At 36.6% G+C, this 22,986-nt stretch overlaps 1 protein-coding gene across 1 annotated transcript; it reads right to left on the reverse strand.

The window, feature by feature from the left end:
* Positions 1-1,592: 1,592 nt before the first annotated feature.
* LOC115918532 (acetyl-coenzyme A synthetase, cytoplasmic-like) lies at positions 1,593-22,675 on the reverse strand. Its single transcript, XM_030981987.1, has 16 exons — positions 22,272-22,675; positions 18,530-18,621; positions 17,684-17,787; positions 17,033-17,105; positions 15,293-15,368; positions 13,995-14,106; positions 12,725-12,840; positions 11,466-11,658; positions 10,422-10,555; positions 9,030-9,162; positions 7,791-7,847; positions 6,494-6,574; positions 5,612-5,720; positions 4,291-4,490; positions 3,280-3,325; positions 1,593-2,494 (listed from the first exon to the last, which is right to left on the reverse strand). Exons 1-16 carry the CDS (start codon positions 22,595-22,597, stop codon positions 2,289-2,291), a joined length of 2,058 nt encoding a protein of 685 aa, XP_030837847.1. The 5' UTR covers positions 22,598-22,675; the 3' UTR covers positions 1,593-2,288.
* Positions 22,676-22,986: the final 311 nt, after the last annotated feature.

Genomic DNA, 22,986 nt, shown 5'->3' on the forward strand with positions numbered 1-22,986 from the left:
AATGTATAGTCTTTTGCTCATGCTTGAATGTGCATTCAAATCTGGTTTTGACAATAAAATGAGTGATTTCAAGTTGGGTGCAAGTGTTTAGAGCAGTCAAGAGCTCTTAAATAAAGCTAAAAATTTGCTGATGAAATTAAGAGCCTGATATCGATATCAATAGTTTAACGATTAACACTAACACTGAACTGGAGATCAACATTTGCTTAATCCCTAGGGGTTAGTGTTATTGAATAGGGCATTTGTACATAAAATATTAACACCAGCCACAAAGGTCGGTTCAGCAGACAACAATTTTGCAAAATCAATAACACTGGCTACCAGAAGTTGATGATGTTCAGAGGTCAAAGCCTTAACACCAGCTGATTTCCATTTCGGTGTTTAGAGCTGGTGTTAATGTTTATTAAACACTAACATCAGTCCTAAACACCTAACTTGAAATCATGCATTGCCTGAGTCAAAAGACAAGATATTTATGAGCGATGGATAAATCAAAACATTTGAATGGGATTTTTTAAAAGACAAGTAGACCTATTCCAAAGCAAACTCTTTAAGGGTTGTGTTCATACTAAAAGTTCCATCTAAAAATCCATCCAAAATTGAAAGAGGATCTATTTTGTCATCCTATGACTTAACACCCATGTACTGTGCCTTACCTTTTAAGGCTAGCTCAGATGTGATGCAGACAAACTGCAGCAGCAGACTACCAATTTCCTCATGTGTGATTTTCGTACATGTATTTCTTACAAGTTTTTCTTTTGTTCAATCCTTCCAAAATCATTTTCCTGTACCGGGTATATATATATATATATATGCAATATGTATTCATTTTATTTGATTATCATACTTAAAATGGAATATCTTTGCTGAATAAAGCATGTTTGACATGACAAAAGAAATATGTATAAACCCACTATTTCTACCTGTGAGGAATTATATACTTTCATAAACGATAGATGTGTGGATTATCTAACATGGTTCTATGAATAAAGATTTTCAATACAACATGTACATATCAATGCCATGAACAAAAAATCTAACTTAACTGTCTAATCATAAATGTCTTAATAATTCATCCCACAAGTTCACATAGATAAAACCTTAATGGTTCTCATCTACTATTTAATAGTAATTCCTGAAACTCTCAACAAATTTTCCCATTTTTGTTTAGGGCTAACGCACTATGATCATTGAACCTAAGCAAATTTTCTACAAAAGTAAATGAAAAGAGAAGCTGAGAAAGCCATCTTCTCAAGACTTGAAGAGATTAAACATCTCACAAAAAGTTTCAGCTCTCCTGGCTCCCCGCAAATGATATTTTCACTTCTGAAAGACTCATTAATTTTGTTTGATCCATATCGATTCCTTTGGCAAAAATTTAAATCAGCTGGATAAATGTTACATATGACAAAACAAGTATCATATCAATTCATTCATTGTTCTTCTACAGTTACATGTGCAGTTAAATAACAAATGAATTATCCATACCCCTTGTAGATGTTTTAATATTTTTTGTGGTTTTTTTTTTGCAACTCAAGAACAAACCTTGGGCTGATTAAATTAGGGCCTTTATTGAATACTTTTAGATGTAAGCTTTAATATGTCAGATTCTCAAGAAAAAGAAATCTGGACAACTCAATATTTTCTCATACTTATAAATTTACAAAATTGTGGCAAGGGTATGAATAATTCAGTTGTCAACTGTACATTTCTTCCTTACAAGTCAAAAGAAAGAAACACCTGTCAATATGTAATTATAACCATTCATAACAGGATTACATAGAGGTGGGACATACAAGAATTACAAAATGAAGTTTGGTTCAAAAAGAAACATCTATAACAAAAAAAAAAAAAAAAAAAATATGCTGACTAAAATATTATGGTTATTACTATAACTGTAATATCCATGTGCCTTTCACTATTAAAATCCAAAGGCAGTGTTTTCATTTTTTAACTTTGTGCAGCAAGATATCTGATTCTTCGTGCACAAAACTTAATTTGAGATCATTAAAAAAAGTTGAGATAAAATGTATCATTTGGATCAAAATCTTCTTTTTCTCCTCTGTACAAAAAATATATTTTATGCATTTCTATGTTACTCACGACAGATAGAGAGGGAGAGAGAGAGAGAGAGAGAGAGAGAGAGTATAGCTTGTATCCAGAAGAATATGTTAGGAGATAATGAGGATTGGGTTGATTAATATTACAAATACAGAGTGAAGAAGTCAGACAGATAACATTCACAAATCAAGACTCTAATTTCAGCCTTTGAGAGTTGTACGAGGGAGTTAGGCTCGGAGCTCTTTGGGACGGTTCTCGAACAGGATGTCGACGACTGTGGAGTCGGCCATGGTCGAGACGTCTCCGAGGTCGTGGTCGTTGACAGCGATCTTCCGAAGGACTCGTCTCATGATCTTACCAGAGCGTGTCTTGGGAAGGCCAGGGGCATTGTGGATCACCTCGGGGGCGGCAAAAGGACCTATCTTGGAACGAACTGTGTAAATTAAAATTTATAAAAAACATAGATTGGAAATGATTGAAAAGATAATATTGCGGGGTCAGTGACACGAAGACGTTACTCCATTTGGCCATTTGGAGAAAAAGTGGTTTACCGTAAATCTCTGTGTATAAGATGCACTTTTTTGCCGCCAAAAAAAATTCAAAGTCGGGGGTGCGTCTTATACACAGGTTTAAGAATTTTTTTTTTTAAAGTTTTCGACTTATGAACCTCCATGTGGCGCTATGCCTGGCAATGTCTTCCAGCTCAGTAATCGGTGTGTTGACTCACCCCTCGGAAACTAGAACAACACTCAAATTGGTCTGTCCTCTTGGTTTGAAAGTAATCTTTCTGATAGATCTCAATATGTCGTTTATAATAATAATTCCTCCATTTTTTCTTCTATTACACACGCCGCACAACAAGGTTCTATCCTAGGTCCATTACTGTTTTGTAATATACATTAATGATCTAACACATTCAACTGCACCTCGCAGTTAAATGAAAGGCCTTCCCACGTTGGTTTTTAACACGGACCTGGCTTGCTGCCGACAGAGTCGGCAAAATAATTAAAAAAATCTTCTCCTTCTTCTGAGACACTTTATGGTCATTTTGAAGCGCAATTTTGTTAGGGCTTCAATATTACACTATATCACAGACACTGATAACACGTAGGGCCAAGTATCTCAGATTTAACATTCGTAAACGATGCCTTTAAAGGTTGGTCCCCCGACGTAAATAAGCATATCTGATCGAAAAAATGTCTGTAACAATGGTCTCACCTTGTTTCTTGAGTTCTAGTATAAGCTTATCATTGAATTCTGCACCCTGTCAAGAGTAATAAATAGAGGAAAGAAAGGAAATAATGGATCAAAATTTAATGTACACTGAACAGTTCAAAAGTTCTTTGAACTTTGAATGTGAGGCTTGACTGAAATATATTCATCACCATCAGTGTAAACAAACTTACCTATCCGTAGACAAAAGACTTGATGCATGGCTGATTGTAAACGAAACAAAGTTGAGTCTTTTGTCAATTCTGCTTGTTGCTATGGTAGGCAGCCAGTAAAAACAAATTTGTTTGATTAAATTATGGAAATGCAAGCACTACTTTAAACAAACAGAAATTTGTCATTCCTTGCTCATTTTTCCTGATTGAGGTGTAATATGAAAGGGCAGAAATTCAACTTTCTAGAAATGTGATTTTCTCTTTGAAATTCAGATACCGTCCGCCAAACAACTTTTTGGTTTCCTCTCTTCAAATTGATTTTACTCACTCATGCGTAAAATATGCGTCATATGAGTAGCATCAAATGAAAGAGGAGGATCTAAGCTTTCCAAATATGTGTCATTGATTAATTATAAATGTGACTAAGTTATGATAAAACATCAATAACTCTCGGTTTCATTTTTTCTGGGACGCACTGTATTTCACAATTTGTTCTGCAATGACCTTTATCTGCTCATGCTCAGACTGCAACCGTGAACTGGCTTATTATCCTGAAAAAGAAGTCCACTTCTATCATCATCAACAGTGATCTGTCAGTTTATGACAGGTTCAATGACCCAATCAGAATTCTACATCAAGTGTCTCTCCAGGTACCTCGGTCTTGAGCCATCCGTTTCAGCATTTCATATCCTGTTGCTCCACATTCTGTGATTACATCGTCTAGAAAGCCTTTACGAGGTCTTCCCCTCTTCTTCTTTCCATGTAATCAACCTTCTATGACTCTGAACATCAAGCCATCATCATCATCATCATCATCATCATCATCATCACTTCTATAACTTACTTCAATGAGAGTTACAAAGGCGTAACAAGCCTCCCCCTTGGTCGGGTGTGGGTACGCTACAGCGGCCGCTTCGGCTATCTTACTATGTTCAATAAGAGATGATTCAATCTCTGCGGTGCTCAAGAGATGACCTGATACATTGAACATGTCATCGATACGACCGGTGATCCAGTAATACCCATCCTCATCTCGCTTGCATCCTGAAGGTCAGAAAGAGAATACGTTTCAAAGAAATGCTCCTAAAAGACATCGATTAACAATGTTAAATCCGAGATGCTGTCAATGATGATGATGATGAGAAGGAGGATGACAATACCCATGAAAATATGGAACCCCTCTTATGACATTGATTCTTTTTCAAAGGCATCATTTAACAATGTTAAATCTGAGATACACGACACTGGGTGTTATCAGTGTCTGTGATACGGTGTAATATTGAAGCCCTAAAAAAATTGAGCTTCAAAATGTTCATGAAGTTCCTCAAAAAAGTGAAAATCTTTGAGTGACCGGTTTTACCATCCTCATTTTCCCCAATAGATTGTAGTTTTATAAAAACCCTTAGGAAAAAAAAAAGAGTAAAATTTTAATTTTCAATCATAAATATCTTGATAATCAGACAGGCGATCGGCTTGTAAAAGTCATGTGATTCCTGACTGACCTAAAGGTTTATAAATTATGATTGCAGCATGAGCTAAATCCAGGATTTTGTTTCAGAATCTGAGGCAATGTTACCGAGTCACTGTAATGAAAATGAATGTTACTGTGCCTCCAATATGCCTCCATCTATGACTAATGCATGACCCTCTGATCTTTAACATCTGACCTCATGAACCCAATTTCTATCAAGTTTTTCATTCATTTTTGATAACTGCATTTATAAAATGTTGTCACCCGAGTAGTAGACTCTTTCTATAGTTGTGGAGCGCCAAGTCTGACAGAGATGAGCATTATACAAGAACACACTACTATACAGAGTGGTGAAGTGTGACGTCATCAAAAATCTATTTTGGGAATTTCTCAAATTTTTCTTCATTTTCCGAAAGAGCATCAAAAATAATGTCCAAATGTTGAAAACCAATTGAATATGTTAAATATTGGCTGAGATATGACCATCTGAATGAATAGATTTCCTATAGGAACTCAGTGTTATAGTGCTCTGACTCGTATTGTTATTAGCCAGAGCAATAATAAAACTGAGTTCCCATTTGAAAATGAAGAAAAAATGAAGAAATTCCAAAAATGGATTTTTATTATGTCACAGCTTCAGAAATCTATTACTATCATTATTATACATGAATAACTACTTGAGAGGCATTCTTACCATCTCCGGTCTTGTAGTAACCTGGGAATTGTCTGAAGTACGTACTCTCATAGCGCTCATGATCTCCATACACAGTTCGCATTACACCAGGCCAGGGCTGCTTGAATACCTAGTGTGTGGGGAGTACCACAAGGCAACATTTATTCACCTACATGTTTAAAGCCACATAGTAGTCAGCACCATGTGTATTGCATCTTAATTTGCTGACACCAGATTTGGCTGAATTTCCTATTAATGTGTCTGTGTGTACAAAGGTCCCACCAGAAAATACTCCAACTTACCATAATATCCTGAGAGTGAGGGAAATTTGATATTATGTTGAGAATCCCTAATACGGCGTTAGGCTGGGGCACAGTGCATTATGCAAGACCTGTCCGTCATAAAAGTAAAGTCCACTCTTGGTGACTGACAACACCTGTTATTGGGTAAACACCCAAATGGTGTCAAATTCCCCATAAAAACCCACTACTGAGTCTTTCACAAACTTGTGACTGACAATACAAGCCATGTCACACCATGTTTGTATGTTTACTAACACAAATGGCACTAATACTCTTTGCTATAATTTTCCAAAATAGACAAGTTATCACTAAAATCCAAAGACTATAAATTCTAAAATTTCTATAAAAATAATAATGAAAATAAAAAAAACATTTTTAATAGCACCTTTTCATAAACCAGATACAAAGCTCTTATGAAAACAAAAACATCTCCTTGATAATAGAAAGTATGAATGATTTGAATCAACATCTAATGCTTTTTAAAATAACTTTTACAAAATATTTTCTAAGATGCTAATGGCTGTCCATAACTTTTAAGTCCAACTTAGAGATAAGTCCAACTTGGGATCTTTGTGAAACACCCCCCCCCCATGTTGCTTACCAGATAACCCTCGCATACTCCTTCTAGTTCCTCTCCTTTCTCATTCACCACAGCAGGTGCAATACCGAAGAATGGGAATGTCTGTAATAGAGGAAACAGAAAGAATTATTCTGAGCAGTTTGGCACAAACATTATGTATGTATATATATATATATATACAGTCAAACCGGTCTACAGCGACCGCCCAAGGGAAACACAAAAAGTGGTCTTTGTAGACAGGTTCCTTTAGTACATGTTTCAATGAGAAACCATTTTCAAGGGAAACAAAAAATGTGCGTGTTGTAGACAGGTGGTCTTTGTAGACAGGTGGTCACTAAAGCAGGTTTGACTGTATATATATACAGTAGAATGACTTGTATACAGTAGGCTCACGGTTGCACCCTGTGAGAGAGGGGGGAGGATTGGGGAGTCCTGAAATGGACTGTCTGTAATTTTTTTTTTTAGTGTGTGTGTAGTCCTGAAAAGGACTGTTGGTAATCTTTCTTGAGCTTATAGTTATAACGAGAACTATAGCGGCGGTTGGAGAGGATTGGTAGTAAGAGGGGCTCGACGTTTCAAACAGGTTGACTATCTGTTGTCAGGGGTGGGGAATAGCTGGTGTGTGTGGGCTTAAGTCACTGGTCGCGGATGTAAACGTAGAATGACTTAATTATGTTCTTAACTGTTCTTAATTACAAGCTCAAGCAAGCAATCTTGATTTCAATACTGGGTGCAAGTCTAAATTTCTTCACAAATTGAAATTATTCCCAGGAAGCCTAACATTCAAAGCTAACCTATTGTCCTAATTGTGGACTGATGAATATAAATAAGTCAGAATTAAGAGAGCTGAGGTATTTGTGTCCAGTTCACCGTGACTGTGCCATGGACCAGTGAAGCAGTACATGGCAGGTTCAAATCCTGCTGGTTCCAAGAATCTTTCTGACTTGTTTTTAATTACAAGATTGAGCACGCAATCTTCATTTACTGGGTGCAAGCTAAAATTCTTTTAAAATACCTTTAAAACTCACTTATTGTTAAAAGGCAGTTCAGCTTCATCGTTATCCAAGCCTCGTCTACTACAATATGTTTACATGTGTGTCCTTTATATCCCTCCCCACTCAATGTTGCTGCCCGCTTGAATCTTAGAGCTTATATTTGCAGCCCAACAGCCATACTGGCAGCTTCCACAATCACAATTCCAAAGATTATTATTCCCTTCTTCTTGACAATAATTGATAGTACAGCACGTAAGCCTTGAGTCCACCCTATCCCACAAAAAAAAGGGGAGGGGGGGGGGTAAGAGATGAAAGACACTTACTGCTGAGCCAGGTTTCATAGGAGTTGCACCGGGGAGAGGGGTCAATGTGTGACCTCCCTAAAAACAGAAATAAAAGCAAGCCAAATCATTAGTATACATATGAGCAAGAAGAATGTGAATGTACAAAACATTAAATTTTCTCAAGATCATGTGGTAGAGGTGGTTATTTTACCTGACTGCTAAGAAAGAATCAATGTCATAAGAGGGGTTCCATATTTTCATGGGCATTGTCATCCTCCTTCTCATCAATGACAGCATCACTAAAACCACCAAAATCATCCTCTTCATCTTGTTATTCTTCCAGTCCTCCTTTCTGTCATTATATTTGTCACCATTACCACTATCATATTCACATCTTCAACCATCATCACTGCCCCTGCCACTTCTATCACAATCACTTCCACCACCATCTCCAACACTGCCAACAACACCACCATTGCCACCAACACAACCAGTACCCAAAACACCACCATTGCCACCACCACAACCAGCACCACCCCCAACAACACTACCCACAACACCACCATTGCCGTCGGCACCATTATCACCATTATCACCACCACCATCACCATCACCCCTACCATCATCATAATCATCACCATCACCTTCATCACCATCACTATCAACATTATAATCATCATCATCATTACCATCACCATCACCACCACCACAATCATCATCACCAACATCATCATCACCACCACCATCATCATAATCATCACCACCACCATCATCATAATCATCACCATAATCACCATCACCTTCACCACCACCACCATCACCATCATCATCACTATCACCACCATCATCATCATCACCATCATCATCATCACCATCATCATCACCATCACCATCATCATCCCCATCACCTTCATCACCATCCCAACCACTATCAACATCATAATCATCAACATCAACATCATCATCATCATCATCATCATCATCACCACAACCATCATCATCATCATCATCACCATCACCATCATCATCCCCATCACCTTCATCACCATCCCCACCATCACCATCCCCACCATCACCATCATCATCACCACCATCATCATCATCACCATCACCTTCATCACCATTACTATCAACATTATAATCATCTTCATCATCATCATCATCACCTTCACCCCCACCACTACCATCACTACCATCACCATCATCCCCATCACCACCACCACCCCCACCATCATCACCTCCAGCAACTCCACCACACCACCCGTTCTCCCTACTCACTGTTTCCGTCTGCCAGAATGTATCTGAGATAGAGCATCTTGCATCTCCTATGACGTTGTAATAGAAGAGCCAGGCCTCTGGGTTGATGGGTTCACCTACGGTGGCAAGGACCCGAAGTGATTTACGGCTGTACCTGTAGGACGGATGGACAAACAGACAATCAAGAGGTGTCGTGGTCGACTGGATATGTCACCGGACTGTGGATCACAACGTCCGTGGTTCAAGTCCCGCCACGGCACTAATGTCCTTTGGCAAGACATTGATCTACATTTGCCACTCTCCACCCAGGTGTTAAATGGGTACCCAGTAGGATGCGGAAGTTAATGTGGTTAGATGAGCAAGTGTCTGCTTGTAAAAATGATGCCTGGATGGAATGCTCCCCAGGGAGTGGAGAATTTACATACATTGTATGCGGTTAAGCCTGAATCCTATGACTGGGGTAATAATTTATATCTGTAAAGCGCTTTGAGAGAGCCTGTGGTCCTGAAAAGTGCTATATAAGAATGAACAAGTATTATTATCATAACATCAAGGGCTCCAAACTGTATGTAAGAGTATATTTTATCAAAAATGTTAGGGTCCAGACTAGGATTTTGGGCACCCATGTCCCGGACACACATTAGTGTCAAGCCCTGTCATATATTTTCTGAGGTACATTCATTATGATTTTGAATACATATTGACACTTCAAGAATTACTCTTTCTACTTTCAAAACTGGGCTTAAAACTCACCTGATGCTCAATGCATATTGTTAAATTTCAATGTTCTTTTTGTACAATACATGCAAAACAAACAATCACACTTTGCAACATTGAATGTACCTTGGCACCATGAAGTTGTGTGATCTAATGCAAGTTAACACTTAATATTTCTTTAATCTTAAGTATGATGAATATTAATTTAAATTAGTTGTATGCGCCTCGACCATCTCTAGAGATGGATATGTTGCGCTTTATAAATGTTGTTATTATTATTATTATTATTACAGGTATTTCTAAAGATAACATAAATCCATCCATTCATACACAATTTCCCTAAAAGTACAATAGATATTTTCAACTAGGAAGAAAGATTTCACAGAATAAAGATAAAATTTCTTTTCCAATTATTCTACTTTTTACTTTTTGTATTGATTTTTCTCTCTTTCAAATGTAATACTGTTTTGTATACAATTTTGAATAGTAATTATTATCATGATATATGTATTTTTTCCAAAGGTGCTGTATTTATCTACAATCTGCAATATTTCCTGTCTGACACCTTGCTTTACTTACTTCTTAACAGGTGCTTCACCGTATTTCATGAGCGTTCGTATGAGTGTCGGTGCTATGTACAAGATTGTGACGTTGTATTTATCTACTATTTCCTGTCTGACACTTAGCCTTACTTACTTCTTAACAGGTGCTTCACCGTATTTCATGAGTGTTCGTATGAGTGTTGGTGCTGTGTACAGGATCGAGACGTTGTATTTATCTACAATCTGCCAACATCTCGACTCATCAGGGTACAGCGGTGCTCCTTCAAACTACGATATTAAAACAAGATAAAACAAGCATTTGGGATACAATCATAATGATAATAATGATAGTACTGTAGTAAAAAAAAAAGTAATTTTTAATATAAAACAAATGAGAGGTGTATTGAACTAATCACAGAGTTGCCAATCACTCTTTTCTTGATCAAAACTTAGAACTTGATAACACTCTTATCCTTTGATTCCTTTATTTGTTTGTCTGTCTTCACACTTTTGACTTTTCAAAAAGAATATGAATGAAACTCTGAATTTATTTTTTAAACTATAAAGCCAAAGTGGACTACCCTATCCTTGTATAGCCAATATGCCATCTAATTCATAGAGCAGTCAGTTAAACAAAAATTGAAATGAAATATGAAAGAAATCAATAAGTTGTTTCTTTATCCCTCGAGTAAAAAAAAAAAAGAAGAGAATTTGGGGAGATAAATGGCATCTAACAACATCCCCCCCCCCTTTTGAGTAAGAAAATTGGGGAAAAAGAGGGAAAAATAGAGAAATAAGGGAGAAATCTGGAAATCAGGATAAAATCAGGAAGAAGAAAGAAGAAAAAAAATCAGGAAAAAAATAAATCAGAAAACCAATTTAAATCGCGTAATTATCAGGCCTGTTGCACCTGAACTGAAATGAAGTAAATCAAAAGGTCTGCCTGAAATACATTGATAAATACATTCAAAGGGTGATTCTTTGTAAATCTTATGGGACATTACAACATTGACTGTAAATTCAAATGATTAACAATAATAAAAAAAATCAAATCAGCTCTCACTTAACATAAGAAAAAGGAGACCATGGGGGACCATGGGGGACCAATGGTCACTGATTAGGCATTGTTTTCTATATAGAGGGCGCAAGTAGCTATAAGTCCTGCAGTGGGGATTTAAAGAGAATGTTGATATCCTACCATAACACTGGTAGCTCCGTTGGCCATAGGACCATAGCATACATAGGTATGTCCAGTAATCCAGCCTATATCAGCTGTACACCAGTAGATATCGTCTTTATGATGATCAAATGAATACTTGAATGTTGTAGCAGCATAGAGTAGATAGCCCATCTGAGAGTGGACGACTCCTTTAGGTGTACCGGTTGAACCGCTAAAAGCAATACAAAATGATCAATTATTTCCTAGGTTCTCCTTATCAGGGGGTGATAGTGAGCATTTTTTCCCCTCAACCCCGCCCCCCTTGATAAAAAAAAAAAGAGAGCATTTTTTAGGGGGGGGGGGAATGGCATCTAACAACATTCCTTTCCCTTTTGAGTAAGAAAATTAGGGAAAAAATAGGGAAGAATTGGGAAAAAATAGGGAAGAATAGAGAAAATAAGGGAAAATTCGGGGGAAAAGGGATAAAATCAGGAAGAAGAAGAAGAAGAAAAATCTAGAAAAGAAAATCAATTTAAATCAGGTAATTATCAGGCCTAGCTGTCTTATAATAATACAGTCAAACCTACTTTAGTGACCACCTGTCTACAAAGACCACATTTTATATTTCCCTTGAAAATGGTTTCTCATTGAAACATGCGCTGCAGGAACCTGTCTACAAAGACCACTTTTTGTGTTTCCCTTGGGCGGTCACTACAGACAGGTTTAACTGTACTAATAATGGCTATTTATACAGCGCCGGTATCCGCCAGGCACTAGCGCTCATGGCACTGTACAATCAAATTAGCAAAACGAAAGTAAAAGTACATTATACGAAGCATTTACAATCATAGAGGATAAAATCAACAATCAACACATATGTTAAGTGGAAAACACGTCCCTCGCATAGGATGTTAAATAGAGGCCCCATGTAGAAGAGAGTCACAGCCTTTGCATGTTAAGAACCCATGGCATTATTTTGTATAAGAGTAGGGGGAAACCCCGGTGTGGTGGTCCACCTGCACACCTCCAATCAGTTAAACCGGGAGGAGGGACCTGAGAGTTACAGTGATTCAGTTCGCTTTTCGCCTCCCAGGCTCAGGTGACGCCAAATACTAAATAATAATAATAATTTCAATTTGAGACAACTATCCCCTTCCCCTTCCCCAAATCTAGGACATCTTCCCCCTGGTCACCCTCCAAATTCTCTCCTCCCCCCCCCCCCCCCCACCCCTACCTTAGACGACATGTACGGTTGATATGATCCTACAAAGAGGCAATCCAGATAAGTGTGAACTCACCTTGTGTACAGCATGAATAAAGGATCCTCAGCATCCAACCAGACTGGTTCACACTTGTCACTTGCTCCTTCCATTACATCATGCCACCATACATCACGACCTTCATGGAAATCAGTCTGCCACATGAAACATAGAAACAGGGATTCCACATGTAGGTCAAAGGTCATTGATGTAAAACCACAGATACATGTATTATTACTCTTTATGTATTCAACTGTTTGTTAATCTAGACCTAGTTGATATATTTGTTTTGTGCACATTTATGTATTCTTATATGTTATTCATTGTTATCTCCTGCCAGTGGAGGCCAAATTTCTGTGTTTTTTAATGTGGACAATCAAATCTGAATCTGAATCTGAATCTGAATCTGAATCTGAATTAATAATGATCTACACGATGGTAACATCTATGAATGAATTACAAAGAACAAAAACAATATAAAGTCATCGAAAAATTCCAGCAGGTTTATCAGAAACTCTATTAACAAACAAACTGTGAGTACAGTAATGAGAAATCTAGACTGGGAAACCAAGGTTCTAGTCTTCAACGATTGTGATTTCCAGCAAGACTTGTTACTTCAATTTTATATTTCTTGTTCAAACAACACATCTACAGTGTACGGCATGAACAAATAATTAAAAAACGATTCAACCCAGGATCTTTTGAAATGCAATGCAACTACAGAACTTAAAACCCCACTGTCCTACTTGTAGCTAATTGCTCCCTCTATATAGAAAACTTCCCAAATCGGTGCCTGTTGGTCCCCCTCTTTTTCTTATGTCAGTTGAGAGCTGAGTTAATGAGATAGCCACCTGTCATTGACCTCGCTGTGTGGTCTAATCACTTCTGGCCCAGTAGTAACCACGGTCTTTAAGATTAGTTAAAAGAAATTATAAGATGAATATGTGGATCCTAATCAAATGATTGGTTGAAAGCGTACACGTGACCAGGCATTTATTTCGCCTAACATGTAATTTAGATAATAACTGGTCATTATCCTATTCTAATGACCGATCATTAGTAAAATAATGTTATAAAACATCATTTTATAAAACAATAAAACATAATCTTATAAAACAAATAAAACATAATCTTATAAAACAAATAATACACATCATTTTGTTCAGGTATTAGAAAACTTACCCACACTCGGTACCTTCAGAACAGTCCAAACACCCTTGGCTATCGCCTCGGGCGTGTTAGACTGTCCCAAAGGTACCTTGTGTGGGTAATTCTTACTAATGCCCTCACTGATGTGTAGTATACTAACCGTGAGCGAGTAGCATGGACGTTTGGCTACTGGTGATGATCGATCACCATTGCTTGAAGCCTCAGCTGATCCAAGATGACGTACGACAAACACTTTCTCTACAGTGAAGTCCCTGGAAAGAGAGAGAGAGAGCAACAATGATAACTTTTAGTCACAAGTGTTGACTATAATCCTAAAACAATAGTTGATTTAAACTTAATTCATCAAAACTTATCTTGTAGCACAAGTTTCTCAATTTGGATTCCTAGCTAAATAATCTTACTCCCAACAGACAGAGGGTAAGTATTTTGAATGAGAGTACATCATTTTCTTTCAGAGGTCAAAATTAGGTCCTTACATGTGTGACCACTCAAAAAGGGCTCTTTTTAATGTCTCTGTAAAACATTATGGTTGGGGAATGATTTTTTGTTGTCGGAGAAAGGCATATCTTTTTTCTTGTTAGAGATTGGTAATGTAATACAAAATTAATAACATTTCATTAACATTAATAACACATTTGTTAACTTGATGAAGAATGGTTCCAATATGTTTTTCGATTTTGATATGGAGCAATCTCTACCCACTTTAAAGGGACTTGGTAAAACTGTTCAGATGAGAGAAAATGGTGCAGTTGGGCGACTTATCCACTAGATCACAACACCTCTAACTTTCCAGGGATTTCAAACTTTCTTGGAGGAGGAAAAGCTAAATCGGTTCAGAATCATAGCGACGTCAAACCAATTATATGAATGTCTACGCTTTGAAGCTGACGGGCTTTTATTCTGAGTAGGAGAGTTAGATGTTAGTAGTCTTATCATTATTCAGAACTTGAATCAAGAAGATTATATCGGTTTAAATTTCCATATCTCATATAATTGCAATTTCTTCTAAAATCGGATCGCAGGAGTGGTGTGTAGTGTGCGGTGCGCTAAAGAGTAAATTGAACAAATAATGTTTTGATACTGTACTCTCTACTTCCTGTTTTACATTTCAAATATAATGTTTGTGGGGTAAGTCTAGTGGTTTAAGCACTCGACTTGAAATTCAAAGGTGGTGGTTCGATCCCCGATACGGTACTAATGTCCTTTGGCAAGGCATTAATCTTCATTTGCCACACTCGACCCAGGTGAGGTGAATGGGTACCTGGCAGGAATTAATTCCTTGAAATGCTGGAGCACTATAATGGCAGCTGGGCTAAAGCCGGGTAATAATCAATGCGCCTCGGAATAGAATTTCTAGACAGATGGCGCTATAGAAATGCCTATAAATATTATTATTATTATTATTATAATTAAACAAAAAATTAAGTGCACACTTACTGCTTCTTGCAGAGGGTGACGGCTTCATCTGAAATCTGCTTGAGATTGACCAATTTAGTTCCTCTGTATACACCATCTAGTACAGGGATTCAATAATAATGATAATAATAAGTAATAACAAAAACAAAAGCAGCGCCAACAACAAAACCACCATCAATTGAGAATTCTTAATTTGTATGGAGATGGATTGCGTTAAATGATTCAAAATCTGAGATCTGCTTGAGATTGACCAATTTAGTTCCTCTTTATACACCATCTAGTACCGGGATTCAATAATAATGATAATAATAAGTAATAACAACAAAAAAGCTACACCAACAACAACACCACCATGAATTGTGAATTCTTCATTTGTCTGGATATGGATTGTTTATTTTGTAGGTTCTAAATGAAACACAACTCAAAATAGAAACACAGAGAATAAGGGTGTGGCTGCTGGGATTCAATGCACAATTTATGCATACATGAAATCAACCAAATCACACTATGAACATGACAGACAAAGAAAGCGGACAAAATATACAGTTCCTCATTCTACCCTAAACAATTGCTATGTCAGACAAAGGAACATCCCTTCACTGCCATTATGTAAAAATGTGTAGAACAGGTGAATATGCATGTGACACCTGTTCTACAGATTTTTACATAATAGCAGTGAAGAGATGGTCCTTTGTCTACCATAGCAATTGTTGATGGTAGAATGAAGAACTGTATATTTTGTCCGCTTTCTTTGTCCGTCATGTTCATAGTGTCAACAGGGTATCAAAGAATGTGAACATGTGGTAGTGGCACTATCGAGCTATGGGAAAACATATTAGTAATGGCATCTGAACATACATGTAAGAGCATGAATAATCGATCAGACTTGGGCAGGGACTTGACTTAATAATTAGCATACATCACATGACAGAATGGTTGTACAATGTCTAGACACAACAGATTGCGTTTTAAAATGATTCCCTGTTGACAATAACAATGCATTTTGCAACATTTTACTTTTGACTTGGCCCCATATTCAGGTGCACTGCACATTCCATGATTACATAAACATTATAAATGGGGCATCATTGTAAAGGGGAACAAACAGGCTTTTCAATGATACCAATGTCAAATATGATAATATAGCAACAAGAGAGATATTGATGCTCAAACTTTAATTGCAGACCTTTTTTTGAGGAGTTTAGGTACCGGTACTTATCTGCTAGTTAAAAGTAAACACCAGTTTTGGAAACGCCCACCTCTCATGAAATGAAATGGAAGCTTCTATTACCAATCATGTGAAAGAATTTGTTTTGACTAATACAGAATTATACAAATTTTGCCGAGAAACCACCTACTAATTGATATATTTGGTAAAATATATCTATTTGGACCTGATAGATATAATGCACGTGTTGCGCACGTGTCGCGTAGTCCCATATACATCTTTCTGTGTACAGTGCTTGTAACTTTACCAAGACTGGGCCAAATTTCTTATCATTTTGATGATTCCAGAACCTTGCAGTACACACCAATACTTATATGCTAGATGATCAACCTTTTCTGATCGATTCCACAATGTTTCTTTCACAATGCAATCGCATGACCATAACTGGTCTTTATCTTTAAAATATACAGAAATGTGAAGAGTACTGCGTGTGTATGTATGTCATTTTACTTTCTGCAGTGGCTTTTGAGGCAGTTACAGCATCATGTGTGAATGAGTCTGTACAATGTTGTACAATAGTTCACTCGTCTTACCTGCTGTGATAAGAATAGAGGATTTGGCATCCAACATTCGGCCAGAAAGAGAGTCCGATGAAAACCCTCCAAACTGTGAAAAAGAATACAAAATGTATGACTACTGTACAGAAGTCTCATGAAAAAAAATAATTATAGTTTATTGTTTCAAATGCTATGAGAAAGAGCTTGAAATCATTCAAAGAAACAATAGCAAAATGCAAAATGTTATTCATACTTTCAAGATTTATTCTATAAAGTTCTGAACCATAGTATTCACTTCACAGGCTCTCCATGAGTTATTCTATGCTATGTCACTAATTGATAATGCCTTTTGAACAAGATTGACACCCAGAGTGATTTTTTCCCCTTCTTCTTATGACCTAAACAACACATGGTTATTTTATATTTATGATCTCGTTATCTATCTTTTGCATTTATTTCGTATCTAATTATTATGTCATTTATGTATATTGTTTATAGTCAAGTATTATACCATCAACTAATGAGAGGCTCCTACAGAAACTCAATTTCTTTAGGTAATCCTCAAGCATTAGTTGATGGCTTTTTTTCCTGTTATTATTGTAATTTGTTTTCTTGTGTTCTTTGTTATTGTTATACTCCTTTATGTTCCTGGAAATGAAATAAAAATTTTAAAATTCACTGACTCACCACAATGGAATGCATAGCTCCAATACGAGCACAAGCCAACATGGCTATTACCAGCTCAGGGATCATGGGCATGTAAATGGCTACACGGTCTCCTTTCTTTACACCTGTCATGGAAAAAGAACAATGTTAAAAGTACACTTTATAGGCAAAGCTACATTTTATATATACAATTTTAAATGATACCTTGGAAGTTCATACAAGAAACATATTTGCCGGTGTAAAAGTATGAAAATGAGAATTAAATTTTGTGTTAAAGAGTCTGGGCAGAGCCATAATTTCTCTACGCATTGTTGGACATTTTCTCCTGGCTTTACATGTACATGTATATCAGGTCAATTATTTGCTGAGAGTCAGTTGTCACTTAGTACCAAGTGTCATTTCTCATTATCCATACCCTTTAAAGGCCGTCTGTACTAGTTTGGCTAGGAGGGATTAGACCACCCAGGGTGGTCATTGGCAGGTGGCAATCTGATCAACTCAGCTCTCAATTAACATAAGGAAAAGAGGATCATGGGGGACCAATGTCATAAGTAGCTACAAGTAGTGGGGCTTTAAGATAAAGAGATATATACAATTAATTGTATCCCCCCCCCCAATAAATAAATAAATGAAATAATAATAATAAGTCAATGAATAAATAAATTAATCAAATCAGAATCAAAACCAAATATATTCAACAAAAAATACTAATAATCTCTCCTTCAATTAATCATATTTTGACAATCAATTAAAACTTAAAATTCATTGCAAGATACAACTACTGTAACTGAAGCAAAAATGGATATTATTTCTAGAATAGTCGAATTAATTTCTATATTTATGACAGGGTCCTGGATGTCGACTAACCATGTTGCTTCAGGACGTTAGCAAACTTGCAGACCCCTTTGAGAAGCTGACCGTAGGTGACCTTTGAACTGTCATCTGGATCATTGCCTTCCCTGGAAATAAAAAAATATGAAAAACAAGACTTCTTATAAAGAGTTGATATTAATCAGAACTTATTTGCAATTGATATTGATCGCAACTTATTTGCCATTGATATCGATCGCAACTACAGGTGTAAAAAGAGATCAGACTGCAAACTTGCGATCAATTGGAGGACTTGCGATCGATTTGAATCAATCGTAAGTCTTTTCGAGACAGGGCCCAGATATCATGGGCTACATTTAACACATGCAATGAAGTAAAACAAAAACGAGTCTTTACTCTTTACATATAACATATAAATGCAGTCTGCAACTGGCGTATATTCAAGAAAATATATTCAAACACAAATCAGTAGTCACCTGTTCAAAACTGCTTTTGATTAATTCAATATTTCCACATTTCATATTCTGTATGTATGTCATTCATGTACATGTATATTTCCTTAAAGTGTATATTTCTACACATGTCAACTTATTTGTTTCAATGTACATGTGCATGTTTTATTCTAGTCTTAATTAATTGTTCATGCACTCTGTATTACTGTACATTCACATGTAATTATAAGTTTAATCTTTCAAGTTCACTTTCAGCACCTTGGGCCTAAATATAACATTGAAGCACTATTTGCTCTTTGTGTAAATAACAATTGTTAATGTTTTTGTTAATGTTAGTCTACTATATAAATATATCTTGGTCAATATTTGTGTCTATGTTCCGTTTTAGTCCTCAAAGAGAGAACCGATCAACCAAAAACATGAATCAATATCATGCCACATTCATTATCACCATACAAATAGTCTGATCATATAAAAAAAAAATCTTATCATGATCAATTCATTGTAACACGTGCAGTCAGCATGTACAAAACATGATTTACGAGCATTACACCTGAATTGAGTTCATTAGTTTGAACTTGAGATAAATTCACATGGTAGACTATGTATTTTCGAAACCATAGACAACTAGACTGACAATTGTTAATTTGATTTTTAACTAAAGATTGTTTTTAAAATTCATGTGGCAGGTTTATTAAGCCGATGAATATTTCTTAGTGTTGAATGCTTTAATAAAAAAAAAATCTTCTAAAAAACGGTAAAAACGCAAAGAGCAATACATCTTTTTTTTTAGTCCTGATGTATACACAGCTGCCTGTGTGGTGTGTAACCCATACATCACACAACTATACATGAACTGTACATACGTGTATAACCTCTTTACTGCAGGAGAGATTTGCATACAAAATTGATTTTCCAGCTTATAGACCTGTCTAGTGCCATGCAATTAGATCACTTCATCAGTCATGGGTAGTAGTCAAATATATCAGTATACTGTATACAGTATGTACACTGTACATGTATGTACGCTTAAAGATAAAGACCAGTTATGGTCATGTGATTGCATTGTGAAAAAAACGTTGTGAAATCAATCAGAAAAGGTTGATCATCTAGCATAGATGTACTTCAAGGTTCTGGAATCATCAAAATGATAAGAAATTTGGCCCAGTCTTCATAAAGTTACAAGCACTGTACACAGAAAGATGTATATGGGACTACGCGCATGTGCGCGACACATGCGTTTTTTTCTCTCACACACCAATAGATAAACTAATTTACCAAATATATCAATTAGTAGGCGGTTTCCCCGGCAAAATTGTTATCATCATGTATTATTCAAAACATATTCTTTCACATGATTGGTAAGAAAAGCTTCCATTTCATTTTTTGAAATTGGGGCGTTTCCAATACTGGCCTTTACCTTTTAAAAATGAAACGAGACAGAATTACAAAGCTGTTAAGACATTTCAGCAATAAATAAGTTGTAAATTTTACAAATGTACAGGTACAGGTGCAATGTTCATATTAATGTAATACAGTAAATTTAGACCTTTGAGTTGTCAGATCATTTTTAACCTCTTTAAAAACTAGAAACAAAAAATAAAAAATGAAATAGCAGCGCTACAGACAGTACAGCTGGATTGTTTTTCATAGACTTTGCCATAAAATCAAAAATATTTTGCATTACGGTACAGAGCTTGTGCTTGTACTTGTTGAGAACTTGAGATCGTTTTCATTTTGCCCTGGATTACCATTGGTGACTAATGATGTAGTAATAGGAAGCCATAGGTGATCTAGTCTGGTCATCTTAAGAGTGTAAGATGTTAATAAGCTAAGGGGTCAAGGCCACATACAAAAAGGATGAAAATTGAAGAAAAAAATTCTTTGCAGGTAGACAAATACAGTTTGGTGCTAAATTAATGTGTTAGAGGTAAAATGTCAGAGGTTTAAAAATGTCAGGGGTAAAAATGTCAGAGGTAAAAATTATCTTTTGATCTGAAATTGTACTTTGCTACAGATTAATTTAAAAATAAGTTTTTGAGGGCTTTTCCAATTGTGAGTCACGTTGACATCTTGCTTCCACCTTGAATCAGGCATGCTGTAATTACAGTGTAAAACATTGTAACTGTATGTTTTTGTGTGTTTATTTTCAAGACACATCTTTCTTCTGCCGTACCTGTGAAGACATTCATGGTTATATTAATGTGTTCAAAACTATTCACTCTTTAGGCCAGACTTCCCCCAAATAGAAATCGGTATTTTCACACAAAAGCACTGCACATACATGTACACTGTAATAAAGCTACAACCAGCAGAAGATACCACGACTTTCCGGTGTTAAAGTTTTAAAACATCCTGGTAACATTTACATTTCCATATCCTGGTACCTGGGTACACATTAGTCGATTCAAGTTTCAAGTCAAACTGATATCAAGTTCAAAATTCTTCTTCACGCGTCTAAAACCTGTTGTCTTAAAAAAAATACTTTTCCCCATCCTCCCTCTCTTTTCCTTTTTCATTGTTGTCATCATCATTAAGTAGCCTGTAATTCATCGTCACTAGAGAAAATAACATTACTAGTGCGCTTGCGGGAGGAGTCAGGGAAGGTCAAAATGCTTATTCCACCAGACTGTCTTTGTCTATAAATATAAAACCTTTTGATATTTTCATTTTTTATGTTTTTCATAATACAGTAATACTGAATGATTGATTCAAATTTATTCCATTAAGCCATTTTCCCATTTTCTGGGAATTTTTAACCGTAGTACAGTGTAGTATAATAATAATAACTCACATTATTGTGCACCTTATAAACTTTGGCTTTGTTTCTAGGCGCAGCACATATCATTACCCCAGTCATCGGATTCAGACTTACCCGCAACACAATGTATGCACATTTTCCACTCCCTGGGGAGTATAAGGCAAATTCTTCTACTTCCTCTCTGCTCTTTTTCCCCCTCTGCTTTTCACTACCTACACTACTAACCTGTAGGTACACAGTAGTATACTCAGACATTGCATGTGTCCTGAGCCACCAATTTGAAGAAAATTGATATGCATTATTTCATAATCTTCTAAAACTTATGTCAGACAATTTCATAAAGGATAAACATTTATGATGGCTAGCATTTCATTACAATAGAACAACTTCAGCTCCTACTGCATGCATGTTTCGATGAATGACAATATTCATAATAAACCATTGGCATTTTGTTCCAAAAAATCACATACATTCTTCAAACACGATCATGATCATGACGATATTTGTCTTCTGAGTTAAAACTAAGATTTTAACTCCTGTTCTCTTTATATCTTCTCCATCTTACCAATAGAAAGCAATGCGATCACCAAGACCATTCTCCACATGACGATCAAGAACATTGTAGCAGACATTAGTTGTAGCGCCCTGGAACCACTTCACGAACACCGGCCCGTCATTCACATTGAAATTATACTCCAAGAACTTGCCCTCCGTCGGTGGGGTTTTGAAGTAAAATTGCTCCGCTATTTTACTCCAGAATACCTCAGGTTCGTTGATAGATTGATCGTAGAGTTTCTTGTAATCTTCGATCGACTTAACGTGTGCATTTTTCTGCAGTTCTGGGTTTGGATGGTACAGCCTCGTCGCCTGATCGCCACTTGCGCTCGCCATGATTGCATGCAGTGTATGAATGAAAATTAATGTGCAAACAATGGAATTGTACCTAGTTGTACCGTGCACGCCGAGCTAGCTAGCTAGTAGTGAGAGCGCGGGCGCGCTGCTGCTGGTGCGATCGCAAGATCCCCAGGCCAGCCGCACGGTTGTGGCCAATATCGTACGATAGCATGGAGCTAGCTGTGTGTACGTGCGTACAGCGTCAGTACTGGCAGCCTTGATTAAAAAATTTCAATTTGCACCCCCCCCCCCCAAAAAAGGTAAAAATCACGTGATTTTACATGATTTTTTTTTCTCAAGGGGGGGGGGGGTAGTGAGCACATTTTTTTTTTATCCTCAAAAAAATTTCAATTTGCACCCCCCCCCCAAAAAAAAAGGTAAAAATC

The sequence above is a fragment of the Strongylocentrotus purpuratus genome, unplaced genomic scaffold, assembly GCF_000002235.5.
Source record: "Strongylocentrotus purpuratus isolate Spur 01 unplaced genomic scaffold, Spur_5.0 spur5_contig_823, whole genome shotgun sequence".
NCBI classification, from domain to species: Eukaryota; Metazoa; Echinodermata; class Echinoidea; order Camarodonta; family Strongylocentrotidae; genus Strongylocentrotus; species Strongylocentrotus purpuratus.